The sequence below is a fragment of the Manacus candei genome, unplaced genomic scaffold (assembly GCF_025592945.1).
Source record: "Manacus candei isolate 608988 ecotype Guabito, Panama unplaced genomic scaffold, ASM2559294v1 h1tg000043l, whole genome shotgun sequence".
NCBI lineage: Eukaryota > Metazoa > Chordata > Aves > Passeriformes > Pipridae > Manacus > Manacus candei.
In genome coordinates this window covers 12370243-12392774 of record NW_026138091.1, presented here as the reverse complement: position 1 = coordinate 12392774, position 22532 = coordinate 12370243, and the positions used below count along the sequence as shown (strand labels likewise).

The window sequence follows — 22532 nt, the reverse complement described above, 5'->3', positions numbered from 1 at the left end:
AAGCTGAGAAGGAATCAGATATAATTGATTTGAAATCCCACATTATGAGTTAGAATGCTACTAAAAACTTCCTCCTTCTCCTCAAGCATTTACTAGCATTTCTACACCATTGGTGCATATCAATTATGCACATTATTTTTCTAATGTATCTACAGCACATCTATGTTCATCACCGCTATAAGCACGTACTTCTGATGTGCCTGGCCTGTCTCTTCTCAGGTTTCTCATGTTTAAATCTAGACTCTTAATTCTATCCAATACATCTTCCTGGTCCTACATCAAGCACCTAGAGAAGAGTTGTGCTTTTGATATATTTCTTTCCTCAGAGAGCTTCTCCTCTGAAACAGTTTGTTATTACTGACGAAAGTCACAGTCCATAATTTCACACTCACTGGTCATATAACAACATATTCCCTCCCTGACCAGCTCCCACATCAGGGTTTGCCTCAGAAACAGCAAAAGGTATTGTGGGCAGAAAAATGGAGTCTTGTTCCCTTTAATCCAAGCCTTCTGCAAGTCAGTGTTCCCACAACATACTGAGGGAAAGCTAGTTTTCAAGACTATTTGTATTCACCTCTTTCTGCAAACAACAGCCTACCAGATGAATAACAGATGAGATAGGTACATATCCACTAGCTGAGCAGTTGAATAAGTAAATAACAAGGCACATACTTGCAAACACCTGTCTGTCACTGCAAACAATTCCTACCTGCAGAAGGTCACCTCCCCCTCATGCCGAAACATTGTGCCTTTCTCTGTAGTGGTTTAGGACTCCACTCTTCATGCTGACCAGCTTTCTTGGCTCAGCACCAGATATCTTCCTGGGCATCCTGGATGGTGAAGTCAGTAGAGAGTTTCCCCCAGGAATAAGACACCTAAATAACTTCTTTAAGAATCTATTCTTGAAAATCAGCATCAGACTTGGCTACAGGCAAAGGAATTACACCTGAAACCTTGGTTTCAGAAAAAATTGAGACATTTTCACGTAAATCATCATATAATTGATCCAACAGATACTGTATTCAGGGAACAAAAGTGACAGACATACATTAGCAGCTGTCATACTCTTAAATTCAACCTCCCTTCCCTGTGCCCTTTCCCCAAAGAGCTTCACCCTACTAACCATTATGCAGTGTCAGAGCTGTCTGGAAGTACAGCTCCTGAATATAACAAGTAGACACATGAAAAATTAGTCTCAGTAGATGTAAGTTTCTTTGCTGCTGCTTTTATTTGTGAAAATTCTCTGCTTTTAAACTCTGGACAGACTCTGTGACCTGGAGGCAGAGGAGAGATGGTAATGGAATAGGTCAACTTTTCTGTTTGTTTGTTTTAAGGAAAAGTTCTAGTGCTTATTGAACTGATGAAGTCTAGCTGCCTATGTTTTTTTTTTTTATTTTGTGGTTGACTGCAAGCTCTGATTAAAGCTTCTCCCAGGGAAGGGGCACTTATAAGAACTCTCTCCAGAGTGTGTTCTCTACTATATGAGCTCACTCTTCAGCCTTTAGTTAGGGCACTTCAGGAGTTTCCAATCTATCTGGCTTGCTAATTTCACAAAATTTATAAGAATGTAATTATCTTTGGATTCATTTAATTCGCCTTTAATTCATCCACCAAATTCAAAAGTTATTGCTGGCAACAGAGAAGCAAATCATAATCAAGTAAGAAACTGGGCTAAAATCAACCATAGGGCTTCCTTCCTTCCCTTTCTCATATGCACATGCATGCACAGAGAGACATACAAAAAGAGGGAAGAAAATGTGTGAGACTATCTTAACATAGCTGATGAGAGAAATGAACCCTGATAGGGCAGGCTGTCCCCCATCTGTACACTTGCCCTTGAATTCCAATGATCTCTAAAAATCTTCCTACCAGCCTGCAGGTTGGTGGGAATTCCTTTTGTTGTTTCTTCCTATCCAATGACATCCTCTTTGCTGCCTTCAAGTAAGGGAAGAATCTCCATTGCAAACATGACATTCACTGCAACCATTGCTGGAGTAACCTCAGCTGCTACCAGCAGCATTGAGCCCTCAAGGCCAGACATACAAAGCTGAAGGATTCTCCTGTCAAGAAAAATATACTGTGACCTGGTAAAAGATAAAGAGAATCTTAGAAAGCTTCCCATTATCTTCCAGTATTTCTTGCTGGCCTGTGTCATTGATGCTTTATGTGAAGAGAGAAGTGGAATGAATTTTTCTCAACTAAATCTCATCTTTTCTCAACATAAAAACAGGTCAACCAAAAATCTAAAGGAAGTCCCTTCAGTAAATTTTCTGCCATAAATCTAGCTGGTGTTCCACTGTTTATAGCTGCAGTCTACTAATCTGTTCAATCTCTTTATCACAAGGGATTTCATTACAGTCCCGTAATTACTCACAAGAGTTAGAGTGCTGTCTCCATCCAGTGGTGAAACATTAAAAATGCTGCTTTCCCACAGCTTCAGTTTTTCAGATTTTTTGCAAAGCATGAAATATGTGATGTCTTGAATTTAAATTGAACAACTAGCAATCAGATGATGACATTGAAAGATCCTATATGAGACCTAAAAATGCACATTCCCTCTGTAACAAAATGGGGTATTCTTTTATAATAAAAATCTCATCAACAAATGCCATGGGTTTTAATTCTTATCCCCCTTCAGATTTCAGTTTTCTCTTTGAAAGCTGATATTCTTCTGCCTACATAACCATATCTGGACACAAGAAAGCAGAATCCCACCTACCTCCCTTTCCTCTTCCTCCTCCAGTTTAATACAGCTACATCAATAACCTCCTCTTTGTTAATGTAAAAAAAGCACTTCTAGCAGTTTATATTTTTCAAACATGGCAGCAGGAGAACACCACTAAAGAGAGTGCAGGATTTGACAAACTACCATGGCTTTGCCAAAAGAGACTCAGTAATTAGTTAAGCTCCTGGTTCATTGCCTTTCTTATGAAATGTTAATTTTAGCTACCACAGATAGAAAAGAACAAAACGCAGGCAGAGCTGGCTAGCAGCACCCAGAGGAAAGCCAGGTTTATTCTTCACTGTAGCAGCTTGTGCTTTAAGTCTTTCAGAGACCGGATGCCCCAGCTTGACTCTTACCTTCGCCTCCAGGAATACATTCTTGTTTTCCTTTCTCTTTGTTTTTGGTCTGGCCTCAGGAAACACTCAGTCTCTGATTCTCCTCAAAAAGAAGAGAAAAAATGATGCTGTTTCAGTAGGGCAACAACAACTTTATAAAAAATGGTGTGAAAGGTTAACTCAGACAATAAATGACCTGTGCCAGGCTCTCAGCAATGTTACATTGACCTGCTCTTTGTTTTGTTTTGTTTTCCCTAACTGCTCTTGAGTATGCCAAGGCCTGGCTGGTCTCCAGAAACCAGGAGCTGCAAAACAGTGCAACTCCATTTCTAAGTCATCTCCTTGGACTACCCTCAAGGCAGCACTGGCACAGTTCAGACTGTGTGTCTCTGTATTGTGAGGGTGCTGCTGAAGCCTGTACAGATGCACTGTATGTTCTGCGTGTGTCTGAAGCTGCAGTATGGGACTGGGAAGAAATCAATTTTTTCAGTGTTACCTTTCAGCATTTTAAATCCATGTGTAGCCCATTCTCTTTTGAAGGCATGATAGCTCTGAAGTTGATAAAAAAGAAGTGCCAGCAAAGCTGTGCCTGAGAAATTTGGAGAGCTGCTGCTGAATGCTCAGTTGCTATTCCCATCGGCTGCCAGGTCATACTCCTGATTGCAGAAAGTTTTGAAATAAGACTTGCCAGAAAGTTCAGGATTGTTTGGACCACCTCCTTGTTTTGGATCTGTTCCTAGATAACAGTATCAGCAGACAACTTGATTCATTCAAATGGTCCTTCTAAACTGAACAGGACCAGCAAGTTATTAGCACACCAAGTTATGTCTGAAAATATGCTGACAATCTACTTTTAATCTCCCATTAGGTCAAAGTGCAAATCTGGAAGTACTGGGGATAGTTCTCTTTTCATTGCCGAATCACTAACTTAAAGCTATTAATTTTTATAGAAGGAAGTCTACCTCCCTCAGGAAAAGCATTAGTTTATTATAAAACTAAGAATTAAACAATCTTCCTTTTTATTTCACATAGATTTCTTTAAAATAGATAATGTATTTCTTTGAAAAGACGTGACCTTTTGAAAATATTTTCTCGAAGTCCCTAGGACTTTTCTATCTCTCTTCCTGGCCAACTGTACACCCACATACACCACCACACCACCACCCTCAGGCTCCATTGTCAAGGAGAGCACTCAGGTGGGACATGGATGGTTCTGCTGGTCCTTTGAAGACACTAAAAAACATCTGCATACCTTAAACAGTCAGATGAGAGAACCTGTGAGCTGTCTCCTCTGTTCAGGAGCAGTTCAAGAAGTCCAGAAACAGTGCTATTGGAGCCACTCTGCCCCTAGACAGGGGTCCCTGCCCCTGTTGCTATTTAGGTGAACCCCATATGAACTGCTTTGCCTAAAAAGGATGTATATTTTTCCATTAAAAAACAATCATAGAGAGAAAAAATTGTTACCCTTGCCATTCAAGGACAAAAGTATGGTGCCAAGGAGGTGGCTGTTAATCAACGTGAGAGCTAGCAGCAAGTGCAGGTAGAACACAGACTGCTTCCTGAACACTGTGTATTCAGTGGGGATGTGAAGTTAGGTTCTAGCCACTCCTCATCACACTTACTGCCACATTTACCTTCATTTTTCATCTTCTTTAACAGATGCATTCTCCTAAAACCTTGCTGTAAGAGATACTTGTAATCACCTACCTGCATTTCCAGACAATAGGATTGTAAAGGTACAGATTTCTCTCAATGAGACAGAGACTGTCTATGATATTCAGCTGATTTATCAGTTCACGACCTTGCACCCCATGACTCACAAATCCTCTGGTCCCATCAGCCTGCAATGACCTGAGAGTTCTCCACTATACTTTACAGAGAAGTAACTCTGGCAAATTTACAACACCCTTGGGAATAGGTCCTGAACTGCTCAAACTCTCATATAAGTCACTCATTGTATTTTAATCCTCTAGTCCATGGAATTATTCATGTACTCTTTGTCCAAGGAAAGAAAAGTTAGATCATAGAGGTCTTTTCATGGAAAGGTTCCTCTGTTTGTTAAACTAAAATAAGTCAAGATAGCTATCACCCATTTCTTCATTCTAATTGCAGTGTTTCCAGAATCTCACAGTTACTTGTAGTGCAGGGCTTTGCTTAAATCATAGCAGTCATGTTCTGAGTAACTGCCAGCAGAACTGGCAGTGACCATGTATCATTGGATCCTTGCCTAGTTTTGTTTCTCAGATATCTCTCTTGTTCATCCCTGCAAATAACTCCAGGCTCAAGGTTAAGTAGAGTTGAAGCTTTCACATTCCTACCCCCACCCCACACAGACTGTTGACTGTCACTCTGGGGACTCACAAAGCTTCCTAACCCCTGCTAGGGAGTCCCTCTAGAAGCCATTGATGATGTTTTTTCTCCCCTAGTCCAAATGATGACTTTGAGGTTAAGTCTTCTAAACAGATAGTTAATAGCAAACAACAGGAAATCTGAACAAACCTCCAAAGAATCCTCCTCTTGGAGTTAGCTGCATATCTAAAGCAAAGTTTGCTGCCTGTCTTTCAGGTCCATACAGTGGACGCTGTGGTTCTGTGCTATGTAAAAAAATTCTGAACCTTTCTAGAATATCATTAGCTACAGGGTTGGTAAACATTGACTTCCCTCCTATTCCTGGAGGATTAACTTCTTACAGGTGCAGCTTGTGATAAATAACTGAAACTTGAGGGGAAACAATCTGTTGTCCGAAATCCTTCCTGTCAGGGCATTATTGTGCTGTGTGCTGGGATTTCTCCACCTATGTTCCAGTATTCCCAGGTTAGGACATATCCATATCTCTAGGAACTCGGTTCAGTGTTGCTCTGCTGCTCTGTCAAGACACACACTAAGTCCAGATGGCAAAGGGAACAGGACACCTTTAGATCTGACAGCCCTCCACGTACCTCACTGCTGTGCATGGCTGTATCTGCACATCTGTGCTTACATCACAGAGGCAGAGACTTGGAGCACAGGGGTGCACAGTAACTAGAAGGCCTGAGAGCCACCATGCAGCAGCACAAGGCACTCTGTGTGTGTGTACACGTGTGTATATGAGTTTGTATAAGAGCAAGTAAAAAAAGAGAGGAAATCTCAGACATCCCTGAATAATCCACAGGCTTTATAAAACCAATCAAGTAGAAGAGACATACATTTACAAAAGGGGATCTGAACTCAGGTGACCTTTTCTGAGAAGTTTTTTCATCCTATATTTGGCTTTTCAGGGAGAATGCAACACATATATAATTCTAAGAGATACATATGAAAATATCATAGTAATAAATTAACTAACCGAGGAAGCTACAGGTAATCCTAACTGCAGGCCTCTGCAAAATTAGCTGAAGTCATTTTAGGTAAGTAATAATCCACTGACCAAATCTTCTTAATGACAGTCTAACTTCACAGATTGTCACAATTTGACACCCAAGCCAGGATTGGGTGTCAAATTGGCACATGAAATATAAAAGATCTCTGTTTCATATTTTCTATACTCCTCCATATACATTTTCATAGCAAACTGTAAAAAACATGATGAGGAATGCAAATAAGATTTAACTTCTTCTACTGTACTCTTAAATATATCTGCCTTTCTTTTAACCTGATCTAATTCCTTAATTTTCTCTTTAATTCTGATCTGTAGAATTCAGATTGTGTAATTTGCAGCTATCCATTGATTTTATAATTTGTCTCTCAGAAGACCAGACACAGTAGTCTTAGATCAAAAGAAACTACCAATACAGGTGAAAAAGACAAGAAGACTAAAATTCTTTCTTCTAATAAAGAATATTAAAAACACTAATGAATAACACTAAGCATGTAGTCAGAATTTGTCCTGAAAAACCACAGTACTGGAAGAGACTTAGCTGTATCTGCACAGAGAACATCACATTAAACTGAGTATGAATGTACCTGCAAAACTGCACTTGCTAGAAGACATACTAACAAGCTGGCAGGTGAGCACAAAAAACAACAGGATTATTAACAAACTTCAATATAGTATAGAATTTTAAGAGTCTTAAAACATCCGAATGGCTGCACTAGCTCAAACCAAAGGTCCTTCAAGTCTAATATTCTGTCTCCAACTGTTTCAGTAGTGAACCACTTGGAAGGTTACCACAGGGTAAGTACATTTGCTGTTTTGCCCTTCTGCTGCCCTTAGCTCCAAATTTTTTCTACTCAGGGAATTCCTGAGCTTGAAGAGGTTTATCTGTTTATTAAACCACAACAGAAAACTATTCCAAGATTTGCCCAGTTCTACCTTGAACCTATTTCATAGTCTTGTCACCACCCTATTTTTTTGCAAGTTCTGTTAGTCTATCATCTCTTGCATGAAGAACTGCTTATTTTCTTTATTTTCATGAAAATGACTGGTCCTTGCAGCTCAAAAGACCACGAACAGTCAATCCCTATGCATTAGCTCATTACCACTGTTGATTCTGTAGGCCTCTACATATACCCATAGCCGTTTCTCATGGCTGGAGAACACTAATCTGCTCAGTCAAACCTCCTATGCAAGCCCTTCCATCTAAGTATCCCTGCTGCCATTTTCCAAGTCCCTTCCAGTTTTAACATTGTGTCTTGAAGATCAGAGGATGAGAACAGACCACAGTAGTCAAGAGGTAGATAAACCATGGATTTATATGGTGGCATAACTATGTTCTCTTCATTGTTTACCCCTTCCTAAAATCTGGTTTGTTTTGCTCATTGCTCCTAGACACAGAGCTGATGTTTTCCTGGACCTGTTCCCTACAACTACAAGGTCTTGCTACTGGTCATCATCAAGTCTAGGCCCATTATTTTTCATTTTATGCCATGAACATCACGTTACATTCATCTACTTTGTTCTCCATTTGCCACTTTATTGTTCAGTTATTCAAGCTTCACTGGAAGTAACAATATTCACTGATATTGCTAATGTACTTACACAAGAAATAAGCATAAAGAGATCACCTTTACAGCCATTCTTTCACATTTTTTGATGCAACAAAATTGTAGAGGTTACTTTTTCTCCTGCTTATAATAGTTCTTTATAACAGTTCCAGAAAGAAGAAACACAATCTCTACAGAAAGAGATTACCAGCTTATCAATGGATTTTTAAAAAAACAAACAACAAAAAAAAAAGAAACAAAAAACCAACACCAAAACAACACCCAAAAACTCCACAACTTTCTGGGCAGAATCACCTCCCACGTACACCTCCCATGTAAAACATTGAGGTATGTTAGAATGTGTTAAATGATTAATATATTTTCTGAACCTAATTTGTGTATTTATTTGCCTTGAAAATAATTGTATGGCTTACAAAAAATGCACTAAAGGATGGCTTGTTGCTTATTTCATAGCAGAGTACTGCTGTGCCATGTAGCATTTCTGTGGTCCTTAGGCTTCATGGGCAGCAAATAACCAGATTTATGATACAGTTAGAATAGATTGTGGTTCTCATGAGATGTGACAGCTGTTATTTTATAGTACTTAAGTCAGTGTGAAGTGGCAGTCAGCCACCTACTGGAAATGGTACATACAGGCATAAATAATGTGCATCCACATGATTCCTGCAGCACACAAATGCAATAATGTCATATTCCCCCTTTCAAATGCACTCTCCTTTGAAAATCAAGACCATTTATTGATGCGTAGTGACAAACTGCCCATTCTCCATGCTTACCCATTCTTTATGGCACAATCAACCCTTTTCCAAATGTAAAGTCTTTTTGAACTTGCAGTTTTCCCCATCTGCATCCTTTTAATACACAGACAGATTAAATTACTGGTAAATTCACAAAAGCAAAAATAACTATCTATATCTTTTCCACTAAAGATTCACACATGAAAAAATACATTACTACCAACATAAAACAGGGGTAGTTCCTGATCCACCTTCATCACAACAGAAGGAAGATGTTTCAACAGAAGTACCACATACATCAGACATGTTTTGTAACACAGCCAAAAAATTACCTGATGCAGTCTGATAATTCAACACCGGTTCAGGAGGCAGGACCTGACTGAATTGAGTCAGAATAGCCTCATGGTAAGGGTACAATGTCAGGAGTCAAGAAACCTGGCCTCTCCTCGTGGCTCTATCTCAGATTATTTATGTAACCGTGGGTAACCCAGGTCAGGGCTCAAACACAGGACTGAATTACGAGCATGTAATAAGTTACCGTGGGCCTAAGCTGCAATAACTCATGATAACTACTTGCATTCCCATAGCCAGTGAAGGACATGTAAGCTGATGCAAATACCTTGAAACTGGGCAGATGTAAAATAGCACTTATAAACAGCTAATAAAATTCAGTTGTCAGGAGAATAACTTCATGAAGTTCCCTATATTGATTTTGTTAGGTACCCACATTTAAATAAATCTTTTTTTTTAGGCAAGCATAAATATATCTGTGGAGGTCTAAGTGCTCCAGCCACTTCCTTCCAGTATCTCTTACAGATCTTTGTTCATGTAACACGTGTTAAAAGTTCTGTAAAACAGTTACCTTGCTCAAGTTAGTCTATACACTCAACAAGGTAAGGAGTTTGGGTTTGTTTTGTTTTGGGGGGATTCCAGGTTTGTTTTCATTTTTAAGCTTCAAGGTTATCATGCAAAATGCTGATCAGACACAAATTCATTCTGTCAAGGATTTCTTTTTTCCCAAAAAACATTTGTAGGTTACATTTATATCAGCATATTTTATGTAAGATAACATCTGTCAGTACCTGTCTCACTTTATGAAAGATTGGGTATCATTTGTCATCCCACAGACAGAATAACAACAGAAAACTAGTACCAAATCCCATACTGTGCATGTGGCTAACTCAACAGGATTTGGGGAAAGACAGGAAGAAGGAGATTAGATTGCACTGAAATGGTTTGGACCATTTTAAAAAATGCCATTGGGTTGCAAAATAGGTTTCATATGCACAGACTAAAATCAATTGACAAGAATTTGCAAAGCAAGTCGAAACATAAGTACTATAGCCATTGCTAAATGGGATAAGTAGAAGGGATTGAACAGAGAAGAGTTTCAGTCATCCAAAGGAGAAAATACGGGGGAGAAGGGTGTAAAAAGGGTGAGACAAGCCACAGGCTCTGCATTCAGCTCCTAGCAGAAGCAAGTTGTATATATGCTTCATCTGCAGATGTGATTATTTCATTCATGTGTATACAAGTGATAACAACTGCACTCTGATCCCAGCAACACCCAAGCCCTTCCTCTGCCCTGCCTCTCCACCTGTCTTCAAGTTTGAGCTACCAAGAGGTAACAGAACTATCCACCTAAGCTTGGGTTAGCTGCCTGGCAGGTTGAAGACCCATATTATTTTAAAACAACATTCAATGCACAAATTTACATAATTAATCAGAAAGACTGAATCAAATTCATTTTTTGGATTTATTAACGAATTTAGGCAAAAAGAGTACCTTCTTTCTCAGCTGGAGCTCTGCATACTCAGCATTACATGGTACTCCAATGGATTCCCCTACTTCAGCCAGGTGGAGTCTGGCAAATGCTACCACAGGACAGGGACTTCAGCTCCACTTTATAATTTGAGTTCCCTAAAGTGCCTATTGTTGCACAGAAGAGAAAGGTATGCTAGTCCTCCCATGTGGACATAATACACAACTTGCCATTAGATCACTACCCAAAATCCTGCATATTCAAGGCTAAAAATCTTGCAAGTGCTAGGTGCTAAAGTAAAATGGATTAAAGTCAAGTGCTACCCCTCAGACAAGGCTCACTTAATCTTTCCTATTTTGCATTTAGTATATTCACTTCCATGACAACAGGAAATGAGAATAGATTATGGCAATATCATCCAACAAATAACCATTTAAAATATATTTAAAATATATAAATATATTTAAAATATATTTTCTTTCTAATGTCTAAAAAAAATTTTAGTAACAAGTGGTGCCTAATAAGAGGGTTCAATGTGAAACTGGAAATTACAGTTTCAGATGACAGAAACACAGGTAGTCCCAGGGTCCATTGGTGTGTACTACTTGATACTCTGTAGTTCTAGAGCAGATTGACCTCATGCACCCTAAACAGCAGGTGTTCTGGACCCTGAAGCAATACCCTTCCCTCCACACCCCAGATTAGGTTGAAAACATCATCATGCAGCTCATCTATATCCTGCAGCACATTTGTAACACCCCTGAAGTCACTGCAAATGGCTACCAGACCTACACTAGCCAGATTTCCTCAGCTTAACACTTGAGACATTACAGCCCCGCAAACAACGGGTTCATGACTTGAGCTATTGAAGGAGCCAGACACAGGCACTACTGATCAACAGCAATCAGTACGTCCACTGTACCAGCACTGCTGATCAACAGGTGAGCACCCCTTCCTAGCTCCCTATGGCTGGAGAGCAGGTAAGCAAAGATGAGTCGGGCACCTCTCTCCTCATGGATACCTTTGAGAGGTGCACCAGTTTTTGCCAGCCCAGAGAAACACACAGCTTAGACTCTGAAAAGGCCAGCACCGCAAGTCAACACAACCCTCCAAGCACATACACAAAAAAAGTGAATATATATATATGCTAGTACTAAGTGCACATTCATTCCATGGTGGTCTGACCCAGAACAACTGCTTGGATGAGATGGTCCACCATCCACACTTACTGTCTCAGAGCCTTGAGAGAATCCTTCAGCGACCCTTAAGGAATGAGCTCTTCCACAGCACCTTTTGGTGTGACTGCAACAAGTAGGAATGACACAAACAGTAATGTTCATTTCAGTGTTATTGTATTTCTTGAAATCTAAGTGCTGTTGAATCACACACCACTGCTTAATAGGTAACACACCCAAATAAAACGTCATTTTCCACTGTGCTTAAGTTTTGGAGCACATCACTTCAAAGCAGTTTTGTTGGGGTTTGCTATTGGTTTTTTTTATTTTTTTGTGGTTTTTTTGTTTTTGGGGAGTTTTGGGTTTTTTTTTTTAAAACCAAACAGGAATCAAGCACGAAGTACAGACTTAACCTAGAATTGATTCAGACTTACGCCAAGAGACTGACAGTCAATGGATATCACAACTGCTAAGTGGCCGCTACAAAGCTGGTCTCTGCCCTGTCTCTAAAAAACAGGTGCCCACATGACAGGAGCCAGCAGCACGGCTGTGTGAATCACTCACTACCACAGGGCAGACCAGTCAGACTCAACCACAACAGCTGCCAGAGCCAAACAATCCGCCAAACAGCATTTTATTCCGAAAGGAGCCCCATGTGTGGCACAGCAAAGGTACTCTACACGAGGCTTTTGCTGCAAGTCCAACAGACGCTTCTGATGTTTTTTCAATTTACAAATAATTAAAAAAAAACCAACACACTGCTCACCATAAAAATATAATGTGGATCTTATATTGTTTCCAACACATTTAATTCTCAAAACCTACATTTGCATTATTATGATGACAGATTTGCTTAGGTTCCAGGAAAGATGGTTCTAACGAGAAGTGGTCAGATGAGCCCTACCAAATCCCAAAACTTTCATATACTCCGCCTTCTAAAGATCAGACCCAGAAAACAGGAACTTTCAAGCAGAGTCAACTATTGAATTAGAACAACAGCACGCTGACCTCTGCTTCAGATTCTGCACTTCCCTGTGGCATTCCAGGCCAGTAAGCACTGGACTGCCCTCCCACACCTCAGCAGGACAGTCAAAGCACATGCTCAAGGCAGAGGCTTTCAGCTCTTACACCCACTGCCTCTCAGAAAAGGCCTTTTGCACAGGCTTTTTTGTCTGCATCATTTACAGGCATAATGCCTAAACTCCAACCCAGTCCCAACATCTCCAAGAAAATATAAAACAGGTCAAATTGACTCAATTTCTTTCCACCCCTTCTGCCTGCCAACCCCACCATCTCATTCAAGGAAAACGCTGTGGCCAAAACATTCCATAAAATGCCAACACCACACAAACCACTTGATTTAGGTTTCCCTCTACACCCTGAAAGGAAAAAAAAAGAAAAAGACAAAAAGACAAGTCACACCATTAATTTTCACGTTTAATGTAATGGCACTCTAATTAACTTTACAGTACTTTCATCTCCATTAGATACTGTGTTTCAAAAGTATAATGGGGAAAAAAAAAACATGAAAAAAACCACTTTTTAAATAAAGTTTTAAAAACTAAATCATTTGGAGTTACATATGCATAAATGCCTTTCAAAAAATTGTTCCTAATTTTATTTTTCACCCTTATATAACAAAAACTAGTTTTGCTGGGTCTTTTGACAAGAGCTCGAAGAGAGCTCAAAGATGGCACTTAATAAACTCTGAAGTCAGGGGTGTCATAAGGTTATACCAGGACTTCCGCTGGAGAGCCTGCCATGAAGCAAACGCTATAAATAGGAAGAGAATGTGCAAGAGCTCCGAATAAGTGAGAAGCACAACATGTTTTGCAAGCCTGTGTTCTGAGAGCCATGGAACTGAAGACTCTTGGCTGAGGAAAGCCTGCCCAAATTTCCCCAGCTAAGGTCTGTTCAAAGCACACCCATCATAGCAAACCACAGGGACAGCCATACACTGGTTTCTGCAATACTCCTGACAAGTCTTCCTTTGGATTTTACCTTGAATCAACACCAAAACAAGTAGGAAGGTGATTTGGAGAAGCTACAGGACTAATAGGAAGTATTTTTTAGTTATGCCATGACAAGTAATTAAGAGAAATAATACAGAAGCAGGTTAAAATAAGACTAGGTAGAAGTCTTTTTAAGGTGTATCAGCTAGAAAACTAGCAACCCTATTGGTTTTATCAGTTTCATACTCTGACTTTAAAGAAAAACAAGTACACTTTGTAGGAAGTTTGGAAGATTCTTAAAGAGGGGAAACTAGCCTAGTATCAGCCAACGACCCTTATTTTCACCTAAAAGCTTAGCCTGAAAGACGGTGAACTAATACAGTCACTTAAAAGACTTGAATTTTGGGGGTGGCTGTGTTTCCTACAATTTACAGTGTTCATTTTAGCTTTCATTCCTCTAATCCAGGATTAGGGAAGGGACCCAAGTGAACTGCTCATTCTGCTGTTTCCTGTTTATTTTTTTTAATTAAGAAAAATATTTATTAGACTAAGAAAGGTATTAACATTTTACCTTTGCATCCTACTTTTAGAGTTGCCTCTCGCCTCTTAAGTTCCAGCAGTCATCATCCCCAAAGGACATTCGCTAATACTCTCTTACATTTAATACTTAATATTTGTGAGAGAAAGTAACTCAGAACTCTAAGTTAGTAATTTGTTCACTTGGATGCCCATGTGATATGAGTCAAGCAGATAGTTTGATTCATGCACAGGACTGACAGGAGTATGTTAAAGAAAATAAATGCAGAAATCTACAAGAAACAACTTTCAGTTCAATTATATATTAATTATGCAGAAGAAACAAAAATCTCTACTTACACAGAAAAAGGGTGAAAATAACACACTCACTTCAGCACTTTTCCTTCTATAAGAATATTGCACATTCCGATAATGTTGCACAAATTACTGGCTTTTTATAAAGACCACATATGAGGTATTAGTCTATTAATAAATAAAGAAGAACATGGAAAAGGAAAAGCACTTAATATAACACAAGAATCCATTCCAAGTACTTAGTGAATGAAAACTGAACAAGCAATAATACTTGAGGGGAAGGTTACTTAGCAAATAGGCAGCTTTCAATACCCATCCAAGAAGCAAAGGGTCAAATCTCTTTTAATAAAGATTTTAAGAACTCAAAGACTATTGAGAAAACTGTTGTTTCAAATGCTTATTTTGCTCATGCAATCAACCTGAAAGGTAAATTCTTATCTCACAGTTCTAAAGGGACAGCAACATGTGGGTGACAGCAATCTTACCAAGGGGAACCAATTTCACATCCTAGACCTGTATCACTAGTTAAGAATTAAAGTAGAACTTTTGGATTGACATCAGCTAAAGTATTTGGGGTTTTTTTGTGGGTTTTTTTTCTGTTTGTTTGTTTGGGGGCTTTGAGGTTGTTTTTGTTTTGTTTTGGTTTTTTTATCTTAAGTAGTTTTCACTGGTTGTGGGTTTCCATGGTGCTGAAATCAATACCCATTAGTACTGTCCTTATTAGCATTTTCCAGCTCCACAAGGAATACAAGGATTGGAAGTTTCAGTTTTTCTCTGTGGTTAAGCTAAGAATTTACCTTTCAAATCACAATGTTGAAAAACAGGTAATAAATCTGTCAATCTAAACAATATCTACAATGCCTACATTACTTAGACCCTTTCAGGAACACCAGGAAACTGTAGGCAAGCTTAACTTATTTAATTTCACTAGAGCACTGAGGAGCATTTAAGTTCAATAAACTGAATTATGGAAACTGCATTGCACACGTGGTATAATAATAATAATAAGCATAAAACAAGAGTGTTTTGGGTGTGCTCTTCCAAACCTTGTTAGAGAGATATTTGTAATTTGGAAGGGGAAAAAAAAAAAAAGACCTTGTATGCACACAAACTTACATACATTAATATCATTAAGCAAATCAAGGATCATTCAAACACTATGATCTTTTCAGGCCAATGAAAGGCTATTAAGAAATAAAACTAATTCCTATACCACTCACAATCTTATTCCCTCTTGTTATTTTCCAACTTCAAAAAGAAGGTGTTTTATTAATACTTTTGCAATGCTGGAGAGAGTAGAAAAGACGCAGGCAAGTCATATTTCTGCCGCTTTTTTGTGTAAATTATCGAATTTGCACAGTGAGTCTGTATCAGGTAAAAACTGCAAGTGCAAACTTGGAAAGACACAACTGAACAAAAAAGCAGCACTTAAAAATTAAAGTATCTCCTCTGCTGCAATCCATGCACCAATAACACAGTCCTGAATTGGCATATATGAAAAAATTATATTACATTTCTGAAATGAAAAATATATATATCTTGTGTTCGAATTTAGGGAAAGTGTTTACTAAACGGAATACATATAATTTTTTCTTTCGCATGAGAATATTTATCTCCCATTCTAAGTAGTTACTGACACATTACTTCCCAACTGCACGTTGTTTCTATTCCAAAGATTAGTTTCAAACTACTGTAAAGAAATTGTAGTTAAATGTTCTTTAGAACAAACAGTTCAAAGACTTTTTTCCATGTTAGCACAAAACCAAGAAAGATTATGAAGATCTTGAGAAAAAAAGCAAAGTTTAAAGGAAAGGAAACATTATTGTCCAGAACAGTCAGTGTAAGTAGTAACCATGTTTCCTCGTCTCTGAGTGACAGTCCTGCAGTGCTTGCTGGATCCATGAAACCTGGCATCAGTTCTCACGGCGTGGCGGTGAGCGTTTTCAAAGTCACTAAACGAAAACATTTTTTCCATATTTTCAAACACATCATCAAACAGTCCACCTCCAAAGGAGAACTCCTGGAAAGAACGTCTTTGCCGATTGTGAGCTTCCCGATGACTTCGGAAGTGATTTTCAAAGTGCTTTTTTGATCGTGAGTTTTGACTAAACAGGTCAAAGTCTTTGAACAGATCATCAAAGTTGAAATTAAATGACTGATGGAATGGGTTTCCCTTATTTCCTTGTCCTTCATGACGGCCAAACTGATCATATTCTCTTCGTTTATTCTCATCTGATAATGTTTCATATGCTATGACCATTAAAAAAAAAAAAGTTAATTTTCATTTCCATTTTAAAGAAGAGGGAAAAAAGAAAATGACACACAAATACAAAGCACAGCAGCTTCCTCCCACTCCCTCAAAAGGACAAATTTCAAGCAAGACTTCCATTCAACATTGAAGCCCAATCAAGCTCAACATTTGTTTACCTTTCTCCAAACCAAATTAAGTTGTCTCAAACTAGTTATTTATAATAATAAACACAGCTATACTATGAGGACAGATCATAACCTCAAAATTTTAAATTCGCATAATATAACATAGTTTAGCTACAATAAATATTAGTGTTGATGTCTGAAAGAAACAATGAGATGCAGGGATCAGAAAGACTGAAGCAAGCAGGATGAGTTAGGAGCTCTACCTAACAAAACAAACTGTCTGCTGCATTCCTATCACAGAAACACAGCGCAGTGTCTGCAAAACTACCTGCCAGCCAGCCAGCACATTCTAGTTACACCACAGTTACAACTAAACTACAAGATAAACATCAAGTAGATAAAAATAAAGACAATGAATTTCCCCTACATTCCAATTCTCAATTTTTCAAAAGTTCAACAATAAATCTGGATTTTGTGATTAGAATCATAGAATAGAATCAGTTGGGTTGGAAGGGACTTCCAAAATCATCAAGTCCAACCCTTGATCCACTACCGCCGTGGTTACTAAACTGGATATAACCAAAATGGAACTAGGCTTCCCTCCAATCTTTGGTCCACAACTACAGTTACTGGTGTTCTAGGGCAGAAACTCTGACAAATATACCTATTCTGATAACTAAGTATTTTAAACACTTCCATTTTCTCATCTGTCAAAGGCTTTCAACTATTATATACAATTCAACACTTAAAAGAGTCCCTAATTCCTCCTTCAGTAGGTGCTAACAACTGCAGTAAGTATCTAACAGGACTGTCCCTCCCTCTCATTATATTACTAACTGCCTGTCTTTCAAAATAAATTTCTGCAGACAAGAAGGTAAAATGCAGAAATCTCTTATTAGCTTAGTTAGGAGAACTACAAGAAGATGGATGTTATAAGAGTCCATGTGGAACAGAAGTGGGTACACCTTATTCTTTAGCAAGTCTTCTTCTATTCTTGATTATTCACTTCCACCATTATGTTTTACCACAAAATACTTATGAATGGTGTATTCCTAGGATCACAGAATAGTTCAGGGTAGAAGTGACCTCAGAAGGTCACTACTCCAACCTCCTGCTCAAAGTAGGGTCTGACTAGGTTAGTTAGAGCTTTACCCAGTCATCCATGGAAAGTCTCCAAGGTTGGAGACTGCACAACCTATCTAAGCTACCTGTTCCAACACTGGCCTGTAGAACAGAATCACAGAACTGTTAAGACTGGAAAAGTTCTCTAAGATCATGAATTCCAATCACGATCCTCAAGGTGAGAAAATTTTTCCTTATAACCACTCTGAAACTCTTGTGCTGCCACCATGAACCACTGAAGGACCCTGCTGCATTTTTCTAATCTCCCTATAGTTACTGCAAGGCTGCTGTTAGGTACCCCTGAAGCGTAGTAGTGATCCTGAGCTGGATCTTACAAAACAGATCAAAAGATAAGAATTAACCTCCTAGGGCTAAAGTTGTCCTACTACCAAGTATTTTTTTCTGAGAAGAGGTGTAAGCCAAAAAGCTTAGCAGAAATGCATAAACTGTGTTAAAGGCCTTCCTATGCGTAAAGACATAGAAACAAGTCAGAAATTGATGTTGAACATTGGACAGCACAGAAGTAGAATTAAGAAAAAAAATATCTTTTTCCCTCTTATTCAGTAAAACCAGAGTACACTTAAATTCCAGATATAAGACAAAAAGTTAGTGTATATTACCTTCGGCAATTTCTCTAAATTTCGCTTCTGCACCAGGACTCTTGTTTTTGTCTGGGTGGTATTTCATAGCCAGCTTGTGAAATGCCTTCTTGATCTGGCGGTCAGATGCATTTTTTGGAACTCCTAAGATATCATAATAGCTCTCTGTAGCCAGTATTAATTCAGTTATCATTAAAATGCAGAGAGCAAATGTGAAGACAGATTGTGTAGTGGCCATTTCTCCGGTTCCTAGAAAGAAAAAGAAATATACTTGAAGAACAAGTTATTTCACATTCCACAACAATTTAAAGTTACAACTCCAAGCTGGAAAAGGAGGACCTGTATGTTTCAGAAGTCAATGACAGACTTGCTTCACCTGTCGAACTCTATTTCACTGTTTTCATATTCACAGAATATGTAAGTGAAAACACTGCAATTCACATTTCACATGCATCTCAAGCACATTTTAGTGCTCACCTTCGTTTCACTCTTATCCTTAACTGAACATTCTCCCACAAAGTTACCAAAGTAAATACACAATATTATGCATTGAATCAAACATTTTAAGCTGGCATACCTGAAGTAGCTTCATATTAATCCTTGAGTTCTAGGACTTCTAAACACAGCAGCTCTAAATTAAGACCAAGCTGCAAAAACTCACTCAATACTTAGGTGGTGCAACAATAGGAGCCTGAGATCAACTGTAAGGTGCAGGAAGATAAGACTATTAGACACTCGTGCTAAGCTTCAGAAAGTCATTTAACTAACCTAATGTGAACACTATAAAGAGTAAATCACTCAGAGTACAGAGTTCAGCCAAGTAGTGCTCATTTTCCTTTACTTTACAATGGGCTGGACCAAGCTTATTTTCATATTAGATTGTAGTATAAACACCTACTGTATCTTCAATATCAAAGAATTCATCTGATAAATACCACTGCAAAGAAAGGTTTACATATGCAACACTCAGTGTTGGAACCAAATACAAAAAAGAAGTCTTCCATACAAGACAAGCACTTTCAACAATAATTAGAAGTTGTAATTTTTTTTCAGCAACGTATCTGTCCAAAAGTTACAGTTTGAAACAAACATGCAAGAACTTAGGGGAAAAGCTGTCACATAAATAAGTCATTAAAAAAAATAGTTCTCCATAGCCACACAATCTTTCATGATATTTATGAAGGAGAGGGTGAGCTCTTCATACCAGAAGGAGAGACCAGATAATTTTCCAGGGCCTGTGCATATTATATTTAAAACAGAGAGTGCAGATATGCAAATGTTCAAAGACAGAATGCTGTTTGTCAAACCAGCATGATGTACAACCAAGCCCTGAACATACCAGACATAACATATCCCCCTCACCAGTTTACGCCGATTTGAGTGTAATATAAGAACAACTTGGAGACAAATGGTACTACTTTCCTGTAAGCTGAATAAACAAATTACAGTCTGAGTACCATTAAAGTTAGAATACTTCTATTACATAGTGTAAGACTCAAATATTTGTCATGAAGAGTTCAAAACCTTTGAGTACATAAGCAAATTAAGCCTTTACCTGAAAATCAATACTCTCTAAAAAAAATCATCAATACTCTCTAAAAAAAATCACCAAAACATCAAATATGGAAAAAGTATACCATTTCTAACAGACAAGTCAGGGGGCTAAAATGAATGCTGTGAAGTGAGAGCAAAAGGCTTGCAAGATTAATGCACCCATGCCCTCTAAAGCATTTATTTGGCCAGCAGCCTGCATGATATCAAGTGTTAAGGGGCAGCAGTTGAAACAAATTGTATTTTGATCAGTGTACTTAGATACCAAACAGACAGTTCTTTTCAGTATTCTTTGTGCACAATACCAAACATATTTTTAGTACAAGCCTTTCCCACGTATTATCTCTCACCACTTCACTAACCTGAAACTTTACCCCTTGGGCACTAAGAACTACACACATTACATCCTTCCACACTTTTTGGACTTTCTTCCTTTTGTGCTTTATGGATGCAGATTTACATGTTCATCTCATACCTGAGATTGTTTTTATTTTACTTCATTTCCCCACACCTGCAACAAGCTTGCATCATCACGTGCTGCACTCTCTCAAGGCCAACCATCCTGCTGCTACTACTGAACACTGAAAAGAGCTAAAAGGGGCAGTTCATGTTCTTCTTCAAAAGTGAAATTCTCTTTTATAACTCATGAGAGCCTGAGATCATGAAGTCACTCCTTTCACATATTCTGCTCTGGCTAACCATCTCAACTTCTATTATTCTTGATAACGAAACACACGTAAGTGTGTCTTTTTCTACAGTTTTACATTAGGATTTCTGTAATGCAGTTCTTTTCTGTATTAGATTTCTAAACTGTATTAAAAACAGTACTTAAATTTCACTGTTTTTTAAAATAACATACACAGATTTAACACTATCTTTGAACAAATCAGTGAGACTCGAAAATAAAATAAGATTCAAATGAAAATCAAATGCAAATGAAATATGCCTCCAATATAGGCAGCATTTTGAACATTCCAGAATTTGTTAAGCTCTCTACAAATTAAGCTCATGCCACAGAACAGTCTCTTCTAACAATTATGAAGAACTACACTTTATTTAGGTACATCTTCCAATGAAGCTAAAGATCTTATTCCACAGATTACCTACTTAACTCTGTTGGGTAAGTAGTTACAGATCTCAACTACTATTCACCTCAGTATAAGAAGTGCATTGTCTAATATTTATCCAGAGTATTGCAGGGGTGATAACACTCAATCACTTCATTCTTAATTTATTAACATCTATCAATACTTGTGGGATGAGGTGATGTTTGAGGATGATGTACCTTGAATAAAGTCTGTCACATACAGAAAATAAGAAGCTACTTGCACCTTCGAAAGTAATTAACAAAGATCTTGCATAAATGCTTATATTCAAAGCCTCACACACTCAGAGAACCCACAGCATCATTAGTGCTCTGCCACTGCTCTGCTTACAGGAATTGCCATGCATTCCTGTGGAATGTTCATGTCATTTTGCAAACAATTTATTTACAGTAATAAAGTTACCAAAGTCTCCCACTGGCTCTCCTATCACGACTAACCCGATGAGTAAGCAAGTCTCCAAGTCCTCAGCCAGCTACAGGCAAGCTGTCAAACTCAGGGCCTTGTACTTGTCTTGGCCTCTCCTATACTGACCCGAAAACAGATCTGGGAGAAGGTTCCTGAATTTCGCTCTGGAACACAGGGAAACGGAGTGCCGCTGGCATCATCCTGCCTATCCAGACCTCTGACAAACTCGCAGGAGCCGGCACAGCCAGCGCAGCGACACAGCGCGGGGCCGGGGCCGGGGCCAGGCAGGCGGTCACAGCCTCCCGAGAGACCCTGTCCCACCTCCGCGTCGGCCAGGCTCGGGAAAGACCCCCGCAGGCGGGCCCAGAGGGGCCCGAAGGGCAATAAACGCCCCGCACCGAGCCCCAGTCACCTCCTCTTTCTCTCACCGCCCCCGAGCCCACCTCCAGCCGTCCCTGGCCCCTCCGCGCCCGTCTTCGCTCCAGCCCCCTCAGGCACCCTCCGCTTCCCCCGAGCCCTCACTCAGCGGCCACGGCCCTTCCCCGCCGCTCCTCGCTCACCTCTCCGCGGCCCTTCCCCGCCGCCCCTCGCTCACCTCGGCCCGGCCCTTCCCCGCCGACCCTCGCTCCCTTCACCGCGGCCCTTCCCCGCCGCCCCTCGCTCACCTCAGCCCGGCCCTTCCCCGCCGCCCCTCGCTCCCTTCACCGCGGCCCTTCCCGGCCGCCCCTCGCTCACCTCGCCCGGCCCTTCCCCGCCGCCCCTCGCTCCCTTCACCGCGGCCCTTCCCGGCCGCCCCTCGCTCACCTCGCCCGGCCCTTCCCCGCCGCCCCTCGCTCACCTCGCCCGGCCCTTCCCCGCCGCCGTTCCCGCCCGCTGCCGGCGCTCGCGCAGCCCCGCCCCCCGCAGTTCCTACACGAAGCGTTGCGCCATTGG

The 22532-nt window shown here is 39.7% G+C and overlaps 1 protein-coding gene and 1 long non-coding RNA gene across 10 annotated transcripts; both read right to left on the bottom strand.

The window, feature by feature from the left end:
• Positions 1–1146: 1146 nt before the first annotated feature.
• Positions 1147–3218, bottom strand: LOC127474591 (uncharacterized). The gene is made up of 3 exons (XR_007905905.1): positions 3082–3218; positions 1870–2060; positions 1147–1274 (listed from the first exon to the last, which is right to left on the bottom strand). It is a non-coding gene; the product is annotated as an uncharacterized LOC127474591 (long non-coding RNA).
• Positions 3219–13081: 9863 nt separating this feature from the next.
• Positions 13082–22519, bottom strand: DNAJB9 (DnaJ heat shock protein family (Hsp40) member B9). 9 transcript variants are annotated; one of them, XM_051795579.1, is made up of 4 exons: positions 22438–22455; positions 21632–21763; positions 18559–18786; positions 13082–16690 (listed from the first exon to the last, which is right to left on the bottom strand). In XM_051795579.1, the coding sequence occupies exons 3-4, from the start codon at positions 18773–18775 to the stop codon at positions 16260–16262; spliced, it is 648 nt and encodes a 215-aa protein (XP_051651539.1). In that variant the 5' UTR covers positions 18776–18786; positions 21632–21763; positions 22438–22455; the 3' UTR covers positions 13082–16259. The 9 variants fall into 9 exon arrangements, with proteins under 9 accessions (XP_051651539.1, XP_051651536.1, XP_051651540.1 ...); XM_051795576.1 differs by lacking the exon at positions 22438–22455 and adding an exon at positions 22404–22421; XM_051795580.1 differs by lacking the exon at positions 22438–22455 and adding an exon at positions 22404–22420 and having other exon boundaries at positions 21597–21763.
• Between the last annotated feature and the right edge of the window lie 13 nt (positions 22520–22532).

Coding starts and splice junctions, on each gene's coding strand:
- DNAJB9 (XM_051795582.1), bottom strand. CDS start 18,775: ATGGCCACTACACAATCTGTCTTCACATTTGCTCTCTGCATTTTAATG. Junction 16,691..18,558: donor ATTTAGAGAAATTGCCGAAG/GTAATATACACT, acceptor TAATGGTCATAG/CATATGAAACATTATCAGAT.